We start from the raw sequence: 19,898 nt of genomic DNA, 5'->3' as shown, positions 1-19,898 counted from the left end.
AATAGGGCAGTTCCGGCTCTATTCAACCTGTTTTCTGGAAACCGATGTGATATCTCGATCGAATGTCGGTATACAAAAGAAATAAATAAATAAATAAATAAATCCCAGTCAACTGTCACGGATCAGAAATGGCTAACTCAATGTCAAATACATAAAAGTGAGAATCTTCATCGCAACTGTTTGGGAATTGTTTTTTGTTTGGTTTGTATTATCGAAATGAAAAAAAAAAACAAACCCAACAACAATATAGAACAGTAAAATCTAAAGAAGGCATTGTTATAATAAATAATCATTCTATCATACAGCCTTCATCAGAAAAAAAATGTAAACAATGTTAATAATCTATCACAATTATATATTTGACTTCAAAATCTTAAAAAGACCCCATAGCATCAATAAATATATCAACTCATTCAAATATAACAAACCACATCACTCAGTCAAACACACTTATTCTACAACACACATCTCTCATTCACCTTCATACAACCTGCACCAAAAAACATATAGCTAATATCAATCAAAAGTTATCAATGAGCAATGCAAGTGTGTACTGGCACAGTCCTGGAATATTCAGTGTCCAGAACAAACAATACCATTCAAAAATGTTGTAGGTTTATGTAGCATGAGCGTTTAACGTTATGTTCTCTTCCAGTGTTTATAGATGACCCAGCAATGTGATGCTATGGGGGTCATTTTAAGAGATTTTGAAGTCAAATGTATATCGTGATAGATTATTAACATTGTTTACATTTTTTTCCTGATGAATAAATATATGAAGGCTGTATGGTAGAGTGATTATTTGTTATAACAAATTCTTCTTTAGGTTTTACTGTTCTATATTGGGTTGGTTTTTTTTTTCATTTTTATCATTAAATAGAACTGGTTTGCACTAGTGGTTTGTATTATCAAAAGTGCTTTTTACGCTACGATTCTTTGAGACAAACACAGACGCTTTATTTAATTTGCATAAACCGATCACTGGGGAAATACATGATAGTAATGCCAGACAAGCATATGCCAAACTGCGCAGTTTGTGTAAAGGCGATGACAGAGCAAGATTATTTCACTTCTTTGCTACGTGTATTTAAATTTTTGCATCATGTTCTGACCGCTTTCTTTAAATTATTTTACTAAAGCCATCATTCTTGTCCTCTAGCCCTACTTTCTTGAATTCCCCAGCGATGAATAAAAGTCTCTTCTGGATTACAGCTGTAAACAGAAAAAACACGGATCCTTTAAGAAGACGAGGAGGCACCAATCGCCCTCTGCGCCGTCCCATTGTGCTGGGGAAATTAACACCTTTTCAGAGTAAAATCTTCTGATTGTCTGAAGCTCGCTGGAGGTGGTAGGAGAGAGTCCAAACGGTTAAAGATTTTGGCCAAGCGCCGATCTGATGGGAGGGGCCCCAGCGCCGTGGCACAATCTGCAATTAAAGATGAACTTTGTGTGAACTAATTTATCTGACCAAGGTAGGAAAAAAAAAAAAAAAAGAGGGGTGGGGGGCAGAGATCAGAGCTAGAATATAAAAAGGAGGCGGCATGGGGCGGCTTTCTGCCTTTCCTAGCGGTTTAGCGCACCTCAGGTAGAGAGCGCGAGAGAGAGAGCGCGCGCACTCACCGGGTGCCATGGGCTTGTACACCTTGTTCGCCAGTGCCCTTTGCACGCTGGTGCTGCCCCTGCTGCTCTTCCTGGCAGCAGTGAAGCTCTGGGAGTTTTACTGGGTGAGTGGTCGGGACCCCGGCTCTCGGGCTCCTCTGCCACCGGGAACCATGGGGCTCCCTTTTTTCGGAGAAACCCTTCAGATGGTCCTGCAGGTAGGCTCGCCTCTTCTCCTTATGCTCTTAATAAACCTTGATTGGAGTGGCAGGAGGTGGGAGGGTTTGCTAGGGCACCGATTTTTGTAATTAAGACTCTGGTTGGGGGCGCAAGCTGATGAGCTCCGTACGGGTGACCACCGCAGAATATTTCCAATTTTGGCTGGGATTTCCAGTCAGTTTGGAAATAACTATACCTAGAAATTCCAGATTTTCAACATGAAATCGATGTTTAAGAAAAAAGGATGCGGGTTAAAATGCAGGATTTGGAACTGATCTTTAACTGGGGACGTTATTCTTTGACTTTCGCCCTCTTTTATTGTAGAGACGGAAGTTTCTCCAGATGAAACGCAGGAAGTACGGGTTTATTTACAAGACGCATCTATTTGGGAGACCCACCGTGAGGATCATGGGGGCAGAAAACGTGCGGCAGATCTTGCTGGGCGAGCACAAGCTGGTGGCCGTGCGGTGGCCGGCCTCGGTGAGGACCATCCTGGGCTCGGGCTGCCTCTCCAACCTGCACGACTCCCGGCACAAGAACAGGAAGAAAGTAAGTAGGGGGCTCCCTGGCGCCAGCGGCTCCAGTCCAAGAAGAGCGCAACCCCGGGCACCGCCGCCTCCACTCCCCCTCTACTGCACTGTTGTTGACTTCTGGCGAGCGCCCTTTAGTGAAAATAAGAGGCACGCTGTGATCGCTTTCATTCGGTGCCTGCGATCTTTCGTGATCGCTTTCGTTCGCTATTCCGACATCCGATTAAAGTTGTTTCGGTAGACGTGATGCGTCGCCAAACGATGTTTAGGGAGTGAATTACCCAGGCGCTTGTCACCCACCCAAGTGAAGAAATCCAGATTCGCAGCGACCTCCCTTGTCTGATGTGTTTTATGCCTGCGACTTCGTCATGATTTCTGTTTTTGGGTTTTTTTTAATGTTGTATGTAGCTGTTTCTTGGAACGTGGAAGTTTTTGCACAAGCGATTTCGGGATGAGGGTTTTCTTGATTCTTCTTTTAATGAGCAGCAGCAACAAAACTGCAGGCGCTTGCGCCCGAAACCTGCTCGCTTGACCCGCCCTGTAAATGTCTTGCTTGCTGGCGTAGGTGATCATGAAGGCGTTCTCGCGGGAAGCCCTGGAGAACTACATCCCCGCGATAGAGGAGGAGATCGCTCGCTCGGTGGCCCAGTGGCTGGCCGGCGGCTCCTGCGTGCTGGTCTACCCGGAGGTGAAGCGCCTCATGTTCCGCATTGCCATCCGCATCCTGCTCGGCTTTGAGCCCCGCCAGAGCGACCGAGACACCGAGCAACAGCTGGTGGAAGCCTTCGAGGAAATGGTCCGCAACTTGTTCTCCCTGCCCATCGACGTCCCCTTCAGCGGGCTCTACAGGGTAACTCTCTCTCTCTCTCTTTCCACGCTGCTTTACCGAGGTGGGATCGGGATGCTGGGCTGCCGGCGACGATTGCCCGCCACTGGGGGAATTCGTTGTCCGGTGGCAGGAGGATGATGGTTGGGCAGGAATTTTGAAAGGCTTTCTTTAAACCCCTCCCCCCCACACACAAAACCCATATCCAGTAATAATACCCCCTTGAATTGTTTTATTACCTCCCCCCTCCCCACTATTAGGGTCTGAAGGCTAGGAATGTAATCCACGCGAAAATAGAAGAGAATATCAAGGCGAAAATGGCAAAGGATTCGGATACCAGATACAAGGATGCTTTGCGACTACTGATGGAGCATACGCAGAAGAATGGGGAGCAGCTAAACATGCAGGTAAAACCCCCCGTGCTCCTCACTAAAATGGTGGGCTCAGTCGTTTTCCTTTCTGGTGGTAAATGGCACACTTTGATCAGATTTACCCATGTCTAGAAATATAATCAACTGTCATTAAAAAGCTAGTTTTGACTATTGGATTCAAGTAAAAGTGGCATCCAATAGACAGCTTTTTTTTCTTTTATGACGACATTTTCTGGCCATCAACAAAATCAATACATGATCTAAAAACTGTGAAACAAAGTTAAATCAGGAGCAGCCTACAGCGTTGGAGTAATCCCAGTTCATGTAAATATTCACTGTTCTGTATACAACCTGTAACAGCTAACTCTGCATGACAAGAATTGAATTTTAAGAATTGACAATCCCTGTGCTTAAATCAAGGGAAGCTTTGGAAAATGGGTCAAGGTTTTATAGAAACATAAAAATGACTGCAGAAAAAGACCAATCTGCTCAGCAAGCTTCCACACATTTCCCCATACTTATCTGGTTTCACCAACCACCAACTTCAGGGCTCTTGTTGGTAACTTTTGATTCAAATTTCCTGTCATTGGTGCAGAGAGTAATGTTGGAGTTGCATCAAAGGTGAGCCATAAGGCTTATGGTTAAGGGTTGTAACCCCTGCATCAAGCAAATTACCCCGATGCTTGTTTACCCAGATTGCACAAATCAATGCCTTGTTGGATGATGTCTGAATGTAAATCCTGTTTTTCTCACTTCCCCCTACCGTGCTGAATATGCTTTCAAAGTGATGTATCAGGCTTAATTGGTTTAGGGTTGTAACAGCCGTAATAAGCAAGCTACCCCCACGCTTATTTGTTTACCCAGATTATGAAGTTCAGCCCTTGTTTATACCATTAAAGTTCCATGGTTTGGTTTTTTCAAATTACCTCTGCCTCCTCTTTTTTTTTTTTTTTTTAAGCTAAACTTTCCTAACTGTATATAGTTTTTAATAGCAGTGACCATAATGATGCGTTTCCCCTCTCTAGGAGCTGAAAGAGTCTGCAACTGAACTTTTGTTTGGGGGTCACGAAACCACAGCCAGTGCCGCTACCTCTTTAATTACTTTCTTGGGGCTCCACTATGATGTGCTGCAGAAAGTGAGAAAGGAGCTCAAAGCTAAGGTACAGTTTCCTATAAAGCTACTTGTATGACATTTTTTCATTGTATTCAGGTTTTGAGGATATTTATTTGGTAGGTCATTTACATAGCATTTGACTGTGGTTGGGGGAAAAGCCATATATTAGACATTTTCTAATTTTTATATATGTTTTTGTTAACTGAATAATTGAAACTTTGTCCCCTAAAATGTAGCATTAGCACTATTTTGCTTTTGGCAAACATTTAATTGTTTTTAAAAGAAATTGACACCTTAGTAAAAGTATTAAAATGTTTTAACAGAATTTACTTAAATATGCTACTAAAATTCCTTTGAAACTTAAGGAATGCATTTCAGAACCATTTGAGAGACAGTTATACATGGATTGGATAGTAGGCATGTATATTTGTTTCATTTTGTTAAATCCAAAACAAATAAATTGGCCTCATAACCACCCTAAACTTTGTTTCATTTATTACGGAGAATAGCACACACTTGGGGCAATCTTCAAAATGATTTACATCATAGCATTTTTCAAAATCCCATTTATTTGCTTAAAGTACCCTCATACACACAAACTATTGGTAATTCAAAATAACATGTATCAGCAATTTTCAAAAGCCCATTTGTGTTTAAAGTGCATTTAAGCACAAATCCTTTTGAAAAATTATCCCCACTATTTGTAAATAGTTAATGTTTTTTCCCAACATGAAATTAAATGAACCCCTGAAATGAAATTAAAAAAAATCCAACAGATACAATTTTGGCTATGAACAATCTAATCAGTGTTTCAGAGCCTGAAAGAAACCTTTGCAGAGCTCTAGCTGACCCTTTCCATAAATTAAGACTGATTAAATTTTAATCTATTTTCAAAGGGTTTATTATGTAGCAACAATCAAGACAACAACCAACTGAACATTGAAGTCCTTGAGCATCTAAAGTATATAGGAAGTGTCATTAAAGAAACTCTCAGGCTTTGTCCTCCGGTCCCTGGAGGCTTTCGTGTTGCACTCAAAACCTTTGAGCTAAATGTAAGTCAGTTTTTACACTTTCCTCTGTTCCACTTCTTTAAAAGCTCCGCCTTTGTACATGGTGTGCGATCTAATCTGTGTATTGAGATGAAGGGTTGAAATGTTTACTTAGCACAATATTCATTATTTTGGTAAGGTAAATATGAACGTAAAGTGGAACTCAGCACAAGGAAAAAAGAATATCAAATGCTTATAAAAATTCATACAATTGAAAACCTTTGAATGGGATAGGATTTCCTAGGTGGTTTTTAGGCTTGCATGCCATTGAATTGTGGATAAAGAGAACGTCCTCTCTGACATATCAGAAAAGAATTTAGGCCAGGCTAGATCTGATGCCACTTCTTTAGAACCAAAATATCAAACTGACTTTACAGCATTCTAAAGAAAGCAATAGTACTACAGTGAACAAGCCAAGGAATTTTTTTTTAAACAAATTCTGGTTCTTTGTTCTGGTTCTGAAGCTTTGGGTTACTGTTTTCACAGAAGTGCATGTTTTCTAGTAACCAGTATACAAAACTGAACCAAAATTGGAGAACTACCTGCAGAATCTTTTATTGAGAAAAGTAGTCTTTACTTTGGGGAGCTCCTCTTCATTGGTGACCACACCCACATTAGTGGCGTATTGCTCTGTCCTGTGCAGCTTGTTCCAACTACGCAGTAAATAAATTTATAATTTTATGGGTTTACAAAAAATGGCGGCTGCACGAAAGGGAAGTTTTCTTAAAGAATGAACCCCCAAACATCTCTTTGAATCAGAAGACTCTTGCATCTTGAATCTTCATGCCCCCCCCCCCCCTTCCATGGGCTCAAACTCTGATATAGATACTTGAACGTAGGTCTACACGCCACTGTACAAGAAAACAATGGCCATGGAGGCACAGGGCATTCTAAAGATGCTTGCATTGGTCATGCCGAACATATTTGTTTTAATCTAAAATTCCCATGGTTAGAGGGATCATATATATGGGAATTTTAGATTAAGAATTGCTGATAAAAAAAAAATGTTGGGCATGACCAATGCAAGTATCTTTAGAATGCCCTGTGCCTTCATGGCCATTGTGTTCTTGTACACTGGAGTGTAGATCCACGTTCAAGTGTATATGTATGTATAATCTTCTGTCTCAATCAGAAGTAATTCTATGATAAGTATACATAATTTTAATGGCAAAAAAATTCCTTGTTAAAAGGTATAACAAATTAAGCTGCTCTGCTTCTGGATTCAGATAACAGAATCAAGGTTTTAAAGTTTATCACAGAAGGTGCATGTGAATGCCTCAAGTGCTATAGTAAATGTCCAAGTATTAAATAGATTTGGTTTTGCTATCCAGGTTTATAATTTGAGGGAGACGATGAAGATTTTGCCCAGGAAATCTGTAGGGCAGAATCTATATTTGTTATATTCTTATTGCTAATAGCATTGAATCAGTCTGAGCAGAGTAAGTTCACAAGGTCATTTACAGCAGCACATGATAACATCTGACAATTTGCAGACAATTTCATGCTTGTCAATTGGCACAGCCCCCTAATGGGTATGGTTTTCATTGGTTTTAGAGCATCCTGCGCTAGAAGTCTGTATGTTTCTTACTGGACTTTGAAGTGTTTGGTTTCATTAGTTCTTGGCTGTTTAAATTTCATCATCTTCTTTATTTTATAGGGCTATCAGATTCCTAAAGGCTGGAATGTTATTTACAGTATCTGTGATACTCATGATGTTGCAGAACTCATTCCCAACAAGGAGGACTTTAACCCAGATCGATTTATGTCACCTCACCCAGAAGATTCCTCGCGATTCAGTTTCATTCCATTTGGTGGTGGTCTAAGAAGTTGTGTGGGCAAAGAGTTTGCAAAAATTCTTCTCAAAATATTTACAGTGCAATTGGCCAGAAATTGTGATTGGCAACTCTTGAATGGACCTCCAACAATGAAAACTGGACCCACTGTCTATCCAGTGGACAATCTCCCTACCAGATTCACAAGTTTCAATGGCATAGCTTAAGTATTTAATATATCGTGTTTTAAAATGTCTTAGCTTTTTATAGTAATCTTTATCTGATGTATTTTAAAGTTTTAACTTGTAAAGGTATAACGTGCTAGTCTTATTTATAAACCTTTATAAATATTTTTGTAAAGCTGCTACATATTTCTACATTTCAAGCACTAGAGTAATGGGTCCTTGATCTATAGTCTTATCTATTTGTATAGAAATTTTTAACCTTTCAAAAATAAATATGAATTGGAGAAAAAGCATAGACTGGGATTATAGGTGTAGTTACGGTGGTGGCCGATGCAATATCGGGAGCTGAGCTCAGCACACCACTAAATGGGTGGCTGGACAGGCTAGACATACGCCTAATGCAATATTGGGATTAGTGTGTCCATACCGGTGCGTAGCTAATAGCACTCATCACATGCAAATACCATGTTGAGGCTATTAGCTAGTGTACGCCCGATGCACACATTTAACCCTTAACACCAGCTCTGGGCTGGCATTAATTTTTAAGTTTTGAGGCATCCCAAGCCAGGTGCAGAAGAGCAAAAAAAAAGCTTTTCTGTGGTTCCTCCTACTTAACATTGTTGTGATACTAAGCAGGAGGAACCACAGACAGTTGCAACATGGAAAAAAATAAGCTTGATAGTGGTTAGGAAAAGGGAAGCTCAACTTAAACTGTCTATTTTACTAACCCATGGCTAAGCACAGGTTAGGAAAATCAGACCCTCAAACTTGAGTCTGTTTTTCCTTACCTGTGCGCAGCCACTTCTCCTGCATGCTCAATGCCATGGACACATCCCTTTTTAGGTTGCCAGCTCATTTGAGTATTACATCGAGTGTTCGAGCGTGTTAAAAAAAACAAACCATGCATCCAGGTTGGAAGCACATTTTTGTGCTCATGATATTGCGTCGGCTGCCTTGTGTTAATCTTTCTATTTTATCTGATCTTTAAGAAAGTCATGCCAAACTTAGCTTTAGTCTACAATTTTTTGCTTCTTGTAGAGGATAAATCAAACAAACCACCTACTGCATGATTAAACAAATTTTAAGTTTCATCAAAGCCAAAACAAAGAATGTCTCTCATTAGCCATGATCTCAATTATTCTTAACTGTTCCCATATTCAGTTTTAGTTGAGAAAATCTATCTTTTTTTTTAGACAATTAGTCACAATATACAGATTTAGCACTTGTAAAGTCTTAAAACTGCTGCTAAATATGTATCAATACTGCCAAAAACTTAGGGGTAGATTTGCAAAGGGTTACGCGCGTAGATTGCATAGGCTTGGTGGCGCGTGCAAGCCCCGGGACACGCATAAGTCGTGGGGCTTTCCTGGGGGGGGGGGGGGGTGTCATGCGGGGGCAGGGCCATGCATGTGGTTCCAGCCCAGGGCTGTGGCCGAGGCCTCCAAAACAGCTCCTGGGCCGGGGAATCACGCGCTAGCTGGCCGGCGCACATGGGTGGGTTAGGTAGGGGAAGGCGTGGGGGGTGGAAGGAAGTTCCCTCCGAGGCTGCTCTGATTTTGGGCAGCCTTGGGCGGGCCGTCCCTTGATTTTAAAGGATACGTGCGTATCTATTAAAATCTGGCGTACTTTATAAAATCTACCCCTTAATCTTTACACAAAATTGGCAGTAGATGATGAAACTGATGACCACATTATAATCAGATTCCTTGATTTGATGTCCTAACAGCAAAACAGAATATCTTTATTAAGAAAACGGCATGAGTGGTAGATGCAGTGCTGTGCCCGGGGCAGGTATTCAGAATTATGCCACCACTCCTTTAGTTTACCAGTGGCTGCTCTGGCACAGTGCTTCTTCCTTCAGTGGCAAAGGCACAGCTCCAGCAAAGTATCCCCTTTTTTTTTCTCTTCCCACACCCTTTGTCTAAAATCTCCTCGCTTGCCTTCCACTTTCTCTCTCCCCAAACTATTGTGTCCTGCATCGTCCTTCCCCTTCATCTCCCCTCTCTCACTTGCATTCCACTCCATGCTTTGCATCCCTCTATCTCCCCCCTCCACTATTTGCCCTTCATTATCTCTCTTTCTGCCTATCTTAAAAAGCCTTCATTGGCTGCCAGTGCACTTCAGAATTCTCTACAAATCCATCTCCATTATCTACAAAATCATTCATCAACATACTTCTATCGACCTGCAAATTCCTCTCCTCTTATACAATTCTTCAAGACCCACCAGAGATGCATATAGAGGTTCACTCCAGGTTCCTCCAACCAAAGCCACTAGACATATTACCTTGAGAGATCGGACCCTCTCTACCGCCGGTCCCCCTTTATGGAATTCCATCCCCCTAGACCTAAGACAGGAACCCTACCTCCCAACCTTCAGGAAGAGACTTAAGACTTGGCTCTTCAAACAAGCTTTCCCGGACTCCAGCTAATGTCCTTCAAGTTCTATAACACAACCAGCTCATTTAACTGTTCGTTGTAAATATTTAAAATGCTATTAACCTTTTCTTTTCCTTCCTCTCCCAGTTTAAGCTTCCCTGTTTTTTGTAACTGCTTTCTTCCGCACTACAGTTCCAGTTTTTTTTTCTTTCTATGCACCACTGTTTTAATGTAAACCAGCATGATGTGATTTTATCATGAATGCCGGTATATAAAAACCTTAAATAAATAAATACCTAACACTTGTCCTTGGTCCCCATCTTCTCCCCTCCCCTAATTACTTGCCCTGCAATCCTATTTCACCAACTCCTTGCCCTGCATCCTCCTCTCCCTACCCCACCAATCCATGTCCAACTGTATACCTCCTCTCTTCCACCCTTCCCATGTCCAGCAGCAGCCCCTCTCCCTTTTTCCCTCTTGTCTTCTTCCTCCTATGCTCCTCGGGCTGCACTGCTATACTTCTTTCTGTAATGGCAGCACTACTAGCTGTAGAAACTTAAAATAAAATTAGTTATAGGGCCCATGAGCCCTCATCCATCCCCAAACCCTGAGGCAGCTCTGATTCTTCTCCTACTCAAGCAAAACTACTTCCCTAGCTCCTCCAGGCCCGTAGGTGCTCGCCCCTCCCACCCCCCAAGATGTTGATAATTAAACTCAGTAATCAGTCTCCATTACAAGCCTATAGAATCATTTAATTGGATAGCATGGAGATAGCTATTGAGCCACTGTGTGGCTCAGCTACGTAGCTGGATAACTTTCACCCTGCTAACTTAAGTTTGTGTCTTTAGTGGCATGGCTGTGGCATTGAATAAACCTAGCTATCTTAAAGTTAGATACGTTTATCTGCCTAGTGTAAGACAGTCCTATGACCCAGATGGACGTAGCCAGAAAAAGTTACCTGGCTAAGTCTGTTCTTCGTGGAACACCCTCACCCTGTCCGGTACTTAGCTGGCTAATTATTTATCCAGCTAGGCTAGCTCTTTAGCTGCTGCCACTTACCCGGAAAAGTCCTAACTTATCCAGCTAAGTGACACTGACTATTGCCCTCCATATTTTTATAAAAATTAAATTGTTTTTTGTGTGTGTGTGTGTGTGTGTATATATATACACACACAATACAACTGTGTTTCAGAAATTGTCACAGTTTCTGATGAATGTAGTATCTGTGATTTTTGGAGTCAGACAAAAAAAAAATCCTATGAAATACCTACACTTATCAATTAAAAATAATTCATTCTACATTGGTCGAATGGAATCTCTGAAATGGCTGGCTGAGCTGGCATTACTTCCCATTACCACTAGCCATAAGAAAAACATTCAAATTATGTTGTCACTTTAGTAAAAAAGGTATCAGGCCCTTTGTGAAGTAACACGAAACTCTACTAAAAGCCACTCAGAACCGATACAGCAAATTAGCCACACCGACCAAAATAGCATGAACTGCCAGAACACAAACTTCAACAACCCTGTATGAAAAGACAACATTGAAGACTAGCCTAGTGGTGACAGAGGAGGCCAAAAACCACCATTTGGAATTCCCTTGTGGAAGTTTTGTGCTTGATGGACTGTTTGAAAACATTCAAATCAATGTTAAACACTTTTTTTTATTCAAACAGGCATTTGACTAAGGAAACTGAACTTTGATATCACCTAACGCTTGGTGCATCTGCAGATTTCAGTACTGTTGTTGTTTCTGTTTGTAGACTATTATGCATGTGACATTATAATTATCACTTAGGATTTTAAGCAATAGTTAAAATAAAAGCAGGGAAAGTCATTGCCTCAGCTACAACCTTAAAGGGCATGTGTACTAATGGTTTCCTCCCATCTTGTGTCTGTGGGAAAAATGCTTAGTAAATAGGGTCCCTAGATTGTAAGCCCTCTGAGAAAGGGGAAAGACTGGAAGATTGGGCATCCAAATGGCAGATGAAATTTAATGTGGACAAGTGCAAGGTGCTGCATATAGGGAAAAATAACCCATGCTATAATTACACGATGTTGGGTTCCATATTAGGAGCTACCACCCAGGAAAAAGATCTAGGCATCATAGTGGATAATACTTTAAAATCGTCGGCTCAGTGTGCTGCAGCAGTCAAAAAAGCAAACAGAATGTTAGGAATTATTAGGAAGAGAATGGTGAATAAAACGGAAAATGTCATAATGCCTCTGTATCACTCCATAGTGAGACCGCACCTTGAATACTGTGTACAATTCTGGTCGCTGCATCTCAAAAAAGATATAGTTGCGATAGAGAAGGTACAGAGAAGGGCTACCAAAATGATAAGGGGAATGGAACAACTCCCCTATGAGGAAAGGCTGAAGAGGTTAGGGCTGTTCAGCTTGGCGAAGAGACGGCTGAGGGGGGATATGATAGAGGTCTTTAAGATCATGAGAGGTCTTGAACGAGTAGATGTGAATTGGTTATTTACACTTTCGAATAATAGAAGGACTAGGGGGCATTCCATGAAGTTAGCAAGTAGCCCATTTAAGACTAATTGGAGAAAATTCTTTTTCACTCAACACACAATAAAGCTCTGGAATTTGTTGCCAGAGGATGTGGTTAGTGCAGTTAGTGTAGCTGGGTTCAAGAAAGGTTTGGATAAGTTCTTGGAGGAGAAGTCCATTAATGGCTATTAATCAAGTTTACTTACGGAATAGCCACTGCTATTAATTGCATCAGTAGCATGGGATCTTCTTAGTGTTTAGGTAATTGCCAGGTTCTTATGGCCTGGTTTGGCTTCTGTTGGAAACAGCATGCTGGGCTTGATAGACCCTCGGTCTGACCCAGCATAGCAATTTCTTATGTTCAATTTCTTATCTACTGTATTTGAATGTAACTTGCCTTGAGCTACCAATGAAAAGGCATGAGCTAAATTTTGAAAACTTATTCCATCTGGCCCTAAAACACCTAACTATGGCCTAGATTTATCAAAATCGGTAAGTATTGCATGTGATAGCAAAAGGGGTGTGGTTTATGCAAATATTCAGTTTATTGAATTTGTGCTAATTACCTATGTGAAGAGCTAAGTTAGTGCAAATTGTGATAACATTATCAGACTTTGCAATAGGTGCCAGACCTGTTGTATTTCCTGCACACAACGAGAGACAGAGAGTGTGAGAGAGAGCGAGTGAGAACGAGCCTGGCTATAATGTCATCTCCCTAGATAGGTATTTGTATCCCTATGGTAGGCCCACCTAGTAGCTCGAGGTGAGGGTTAGGTATTAGTGTAGGAGGTTAGGGGCCACTTTGACATTCCAAGTGAGAATTACGAACAGAACAGTGGTCTCTTGTGAAGATTTGATGACCTTCGGAGTGAGGAAACTCACTCCAAGATGAGATTTGGGCAATGTTCTCTCAACCTAGGGTACCATCAAGCTAGGTTGAGAGAACATTGCATGAAACTCATCTTTGGGTGAGTTTCCTCACTCCGAAGGTCATCAAATCTTCACAAGAGACCCCCTACACTAATACCTAACCCTCACCTCAAGCTACTAGGTGGGTCTACCATAGGGATACAAATACCTATCTAGGGAGCGGGGGCAGCCAGCCGACGCGGGCAGATTTACGTCTGCTTTTCGCAGGCGTAAATCGTGCGATAAAGGTAAGGGGGGGGGGTTAGATAGGGCCGGGGGGTGGGTAAGGGAGGGGAAGGTGGGAGGAGGTTGAAGGAAAGTTCCCTCCGAGGCCGCTCCGATTTTGGAGCGGCCTTGGAGGGAACAGGCAGCGCGCGCTGGGCTCAGCGCGCGCAAGTTGCACAAATGTGCACCCCCTTGCGCGCGCCGACCCCGGATTTTATAAGATACGCGCAGCTACGCACGTAGCTTATAAAATCCAGCGTACTTTTGTTTGCGCCTGGTGCGCAAACAAAAGTACGCGATCGCGCAATTTTTTAAAATCTACCCTACTATGCACAAGTGCAAACTCCTCTTCAACCCCGCCCTTGGGATCCCCTTCCCACTGGGGTAAACTTTCGCATGTACAGGCCTTGCGCATGTAAGTTTATCCAAACATAGCATGGACAATTTTGTAACAAGGCCATTTTTGTGAGTTAAAGCACTGTTTTACCTATGGAAACGGATTGTAAAATGACCTTCTTAGCGGGTCATTTTAAAAATGTCTGCATTGATTCAAAGTTTTCAAAATGAAAGTATGGGCCTAATTTCCCTTTGGAAATGAACCCAGGAAAGTAACCTGCACACATTTACAGCTGCCAATTTGCATGAGTAGATTTCTGAGAAAAAAATATGCATCTACTTTTGAAAATTCTAAAGTATGCATGCAAATGGAAGCCCCTCTCCAACCTCATCCTGCAGGTAAAAAGTATGTGCACAGAAGTCCTATGGGTGTACTTTTATATGCATAGAGAGAACAATTTTCTCAAAGCCCATTTCCATGGGTAAAGCACTGTTTCACCCACAGAAATGGCCTTGAAAGTTACCCTCCCGGAGACCAGTCTCTGGCCTTTCGGTTGGCTACGTGTTGTCTGAAGACTAGCTTTAACTATTTCTTGAGTAAATGTGTTGGCACACCTCTTGTGTTATCAACTGGCATTAGAAAGTTTGAATCTCCATGGAATTCATAAGCTAGAAAACAAAAATGTCTGGTACCTGTAAGAGACTTGATACCGGCTTGTTATTTAGGTATGAGTTAGAATTAATTATTTGAAAGTGAAATAATACCAAGATAAATGCTAGCCTTACCTTTTGGTTGAAATCACTGCTGCTTTCTCATAAAAAGGAAGAACACAAGGGATTACAAAATATGCTCTGCTATTGTATACCAACTGCACAAGATCAAAATTCATTTCCCCCCAGCTAACTTTCCAGAAAGCTAATAGAAAATTATAGTGAATCATTTCTAAGCAGACCTGTTTTCAGATTTTTAGGAGCTTGGATGCTATTTCTGGTCAGGTACAGTGAAACATACCTCAGATTTTTTCTGATTTCCAGCTTAAATTCTTTTGGGCTGGACTGGGCGCTGTCTGCTGATTTTGAGAGTTTCTCAGTGCTGATAAATTCAGCATTGTAAGAAAATACAACTTGGGGTGCACATATTTAGAAAATAACTGGTTCATATCTGCCATATTACGAAAATGCTGGGGGGATCATAGTAAGCATCCAGTAAAAAAAACTTGTATTGATATGTAATATTCTTTTGGCTTGTGATAACATTTCATTGACTTTCTTCTTATTCTTCACATTAAAATGCTTTTTATCCACACAGTTCCAGGAAATATACTTGTGAAAGCTGATTTTATTTTTAATCCCTAAGCACTAAGAGGATAACTTTAAAACAGTTGGGTGAGTTCCCAAATAAGCGTGAATACGGGCGCACAGTAATCTATTTCAGTATTTTATAACTTGCGCATATATGATATGCACGGGTTATAAAATATGTGCAATTGCATCCAGCTACTTGTGTGCATACGTAAAAAAATGCCTGAGTGACATTGCTTTAATCTTTACATGAGACGAGCTTGGTCTGCATTTAACTCGTTTCCAGAGCCTTTATGATTTGCATTCATCCTTTGTCTACCCGAGTTAAATTTTGAGGTATTATTCCTGTCATCATGATGTCTCCGTGCTGAAATATTTATACTGTTCCATTATGCTGTAATGATATTTGCATACACCTTCTCTTTATAACCTTTTTTAAAGCTACAGCTGTAACCTCTATGTGAGACCAGTTTGGTCCGAATCAAACCAGTCACTTGTGCTTGCTACGCTTATGTACCCATCTTTTATCTACTTGAGTCGCTTTTAAGGTATTATTCCTGATACGGCAATGTTCCCATCTGAAGTGTTCACGCTGTTCTATTTAGCAGCTTTCTGCTGCAGGATTATCCATACGCTATATATATGAGTTCCACGGCACCTTGAATCACTGCCCTGAAACGTGCTACTTTTCAGATTTTTGGAAGATATGGTCCCCCTGATGCAGACCTGATGCGAAACACGGCCATGTCGGGGTTCTTGTTTGTACACCACAATTGAATTGTATATATAAAATGATGCACAATTGATGTGTGCGTATTTATTAATAAAAAAGTTTTGTTAACAGCTATTGTCCAGTATATTGCTTGCCACACATTGCTCTCATTGTAATTCTCTATATGTGTGTGTTGTTTATTCCGCCCTTGTTTTGTGAAAAAATGTTCAAATACATATTGCACTTATCCAGATAAATTTTGACTTAAATATAGTGCTACTTATCCGGATAAGTAGCTGTATTTAAGACTTATCCATCTCTCTTATTTACAGGGCCATTTATTATTTCGTGTTAGGGCCTACTTAGCTTGTTTGAAGCTAGGTAGAGAGTGCATTGTACAAATCAGCTCCTCTTGTACCTTTCATCAATTTAAATGACAGAAAATCTTCAGTGATGTCACCTTTACTGTTTGTACCTCCTACTGTATATGTAACCCCCCCCCCCCCAGCCCACTCCAAGTTAAAAGTGCCCCCCTCTTACAGTGGTATACAGAGGTGCTCTCTCACTCTCTCTCTCTCCAGGGAAATTATTCTAACCATGCCCCCTTTTTTTTTTATCGCAGGCGCTATTTCCACTATATTTATAGCATTTTGATAAATCTAGGGGTTAGTTGGATAAATAGATCTATTTGAGACTTACCGTCTATCTGATTTATCTGGATAAGTATCACTTTTAAGACTTATCCAGATAAGCATGGCAAACCTGCTACTTAGCCGGATAAATCGGACTTTATAAGAGGCACGCAACTACTATACCCGCATATTTTTATTTTGAACTTTAAAAATATGTGTGGGAGATTTTACCTGCAGAATTTACAAGCATTTACCCCGTCAGGTTTTACATGTGTAAGTTGGAAGATTTTCTAACATGTGCGTGGCAAAGAAATTAACAGTGTTACCAATTAGTCTACCAGTTTGCCCAGTCCATCTGCAGGTCATCGAGACCTTCCTGGCTGTTCAGCCTCAGTTCCCTCATTTCAACCAGACTCCCCACCTAGTCAGTATTTCACTTTTAAGATGTTTATGATCAGTTATTCTAGATAAAGGGCTGCTGTAAATATAAGCAAGTTTGTTGTCAAATCTACACACATAGATCTCTTATAAAATAGCAACTTACACAATTAAATGTTGTCTTCACCTGGGACCGTTCCTGAATTGTCCCTTTTTTACACCTATAGATGTGTTCGGGCATTCTTACATACGCATATCTATTTCAGGTTTCTAAAATTGCATGAATGTGAGTATATGCTGTTTACTCACATATATGTTCATTTTTATGCATGCAACCTTTGAAAATTCAACTTAATGGGCTTAGAGAAGTTAAGATATGGAAGGAAAATATCTCAATAAATTTGGGTTTTCAAATACCAACTGCAATAAGAGGGGATAGTGGGGAGATATTGGAAGTGGTTATGAAGCTGCAGTATTTATCAGGATGTAAAAAGATATTTAGGGAACACAGAAGAAAAAGTCACCATAGATGCTCTCCTAAATCCCTCAGACACAATTATATTTACTTCTGCCTCAGCCTGGAATATCTCTGGGTCAGAACACTGCCATAGCCGTACTGCTACCATTATTGTCAAAGTAAGTGATTTTAACACTTTTGGGTTTATTTTGATCTTCTTTCATCCCATGCCATTTTACTCAACCACATGTTATCATCAGAAGGAAACATTTTCCTATTTAAACACACTACCTACCTTTTCCCTGCAAAAGCCACTTGTTAAGGGACATTTCCTTTTTTCCCCCTGCAGATCATAGCACTCATGTCTTAAAATGTTCTTGATATTGACCATAACATCATTTTCAATACCTTTCACAATATGAATACCATCTCTAATACCCTAACCTAAATGTATTGTTGATTTGGCTTTACTGTTGAACTTTCTCACACACATGCATCTCCACATCTCCACTTACTAGCTCATCATTCAAATCTCACCTTTCATAGTACCATACAACACAGCTCATGCATGAAATAATAACAGACACAAGAAATAAACTAAATGTAAATATAACTGAAGAATGGAAACAATGTGAAGACCTTAATCATGTGACTGAGGCCACTGTCAGAGCCCCAGAGCAAGATACAAATTTATACCAATAAAGATTGGAACAGGCAATCCAATTTATACAGATATAGTAAACAATATAAACATCCAATGTGTCAAACATGGTGCCCCTTAGAGCTTGGGGCCAAAGGCAGTTACCTTGCTCATGCCACTCACCAGCCCTTAAGACTGCTTTTGCCCCTTCAGAGAAGAAAAAGTTCACAATGGAAGAGGTAGAAGCTGGAAACAGGAAGCAAGAAAGGAAGAATAATGCAAGTCATCACTACAAAGTGTAAACAGTGTAACTTCCCAAAGCCTCTCTTTATCCAAAAATGGAAATAAAACATTGCAACATCTGTGATAGCAGAACACTGACTGAATGTAACAGTCAACAGACGGACATGGAAAGAATCAGGATTATACCCAGAGTCCCCGGTGTTCAAGATTCAGCCACAAGAGTTAGCACATTCTATGGCAAATCTGTGCATAATTTTGCATATCGTTGCAATTTAATTAATGTAATTCTTTTTTCCCTTTATAAAAATAAAGTTGCTTTCTGATAATTTTGTGTCCACTTAATTTATGTGATTCTTTTTTTTAGAGGAAAACAGGTCTTAGTGATTGGTGCTGGAGGGGAAGGAGAAAGCATCTGGAGATGTGGAGAGAGAGGATCTCAAAAAGAGGGGAATGAAGAAGGGATCTAAGGCAGGAGGGTTGGAGGGATAAGGGATGGAGGAGGACAGAGACATAGATGGAGGAGAGGATGGGGGTATCAGGGGAAAGGAATGAGAGGCAAGGAGGGATGAGGGTTTGAGGAAAGGGGAAGGAAAAAGAGGGGATCTGAAAGGGGGATCTAGGGTCAGGAGAGGAAGAAATGATCTACTCACACCACTCCCCCAGACATCAATCCCCTCACTCACACCCCACATCCTGTCGCAACATAAAGGGAAGCCCAGTCCTCTGAGCCAGCACCTGAGCAACAGGTTCTCTTCCCTTCTTCCTGGGATAGTACTTGGTCCAGTTGCTGTTTCCTGGTTTTGACCCTGCCTGACCACGACTCTGCTTCTGTTTGCTGCCCGTCCTTCCTCTTGCCTGTACACAAATTCCATCTGCCCTAACCTTGCCTGCCCCACCTTGCTCTGTCTCACGATTTGGTACTGTTTCTTAGCCTGACAGTCAGCATCCTCAGGGTCCCCCCTCCCCCCCTCCCAAGCCCATGACACATCCTTGACCTTCACTCACTTTCCTTCAATCCTCCTGCACCCCCATTCATGCTCCCTTACCCCACAACTTCTCAGATCCCTTCACTATTCTTTCTCCTCTCCCACCCACCCCTCAATTACTCTTACCCCGGAAATCTCACTCACGGTCCCCCTCCTTGCAATCCCTCAGATCCCTGCAACCCCAGATCCCCTCACTCACTCTTCCTCCGCTCCCATGTGCACTCCTCACTCACTCTTGCCCCCATACCTCGCACTCTCCCTATCCCTGACATTCCTCAGATTTCCTCACTTACTCTTTCCTCCCTCTCTCCCCCTCACTCATTCTTCCTCCCTCTCCCTCACTCATTGTTACCCCCCCCCCCCATTTCCTCTACCTCACATAGTGGCAGTGCAATGCCTCAGGCTGCATCCTTCTGCCTGGGGTCAGGGTCACATTCTGAATTGTGCAGGACACCACAGTGCTGCTGGGGCCAGGTAGCAGAGGAGGAGGACATTGCTTGAAGCAACTGCACTGCTCTTCCTCTTCCTAC

The 19,898-nt window shown here is 41.4% G+C and overlaps 1 protein-coding gene across 2 annotated transcripts; it reads left to right on the top strand.

The window, feature by feature from the left end:
• The first annotated feature begins 1,454 nt into the window (after positions 1-1,454).
• Positions 1,455-8,821, top strand: LOC115095774 (cytochrome P450 26A1). Of its 2 annotated transcripts, none has more exons than XM_029609903.1 (7): positions 1,455-1,472; positions 2,143-2,367; positions 2,914-3,198; positions 3,435-3,581; positions 4,571-4,705; positions 5,556-5,711; positions 7,366-8,821. In XM_029609903.1, the coding sequence occupies exons 2-7, from the start codon at positions 2,161-2,163 to the stop codon at positions 7,705-7,707; spliced, it is 1,272 nt and encodes a 423-aa protein (XP_029465763.1). In that variant the 5' UTR covers positions 1,455-1,472; positions 2,143-2,160; the 3' UTR covers positions 7,708-8,821. The 2 variants fall into 2 exon arrangements, with proteins under 2 accessions (XP_029465763.1, XP_029465762.1); XM_029609902.1 differs by lacking the exon at positions 1,455-1,472 and adding an exon at positions 1,569-1,817.
• Positions 8,822-19,898: the final 11,077 nt, after the last annotated feature.

Source organism: Rhinatrema bivittatum, chromosome 7 (assembly GCF_901001135.1).
Source record: "Rhinatrema bivittatum chromosome 7, aRhiBiv1.1, whole genome shotgun sequence".
Classification (NCBI taxonomy): Eukaryota; Metazoa; Chordata; class Amphibia; order Gymnophiona; family Rhinatrematidae; genus Rhinatrema; species Rhinatrema bivittatum.
The sequence above is the reverse complement of the archived record's forward strand: the minus strand, read 5'-3'. Positions and strand labels throughout refer to the sequence as shown.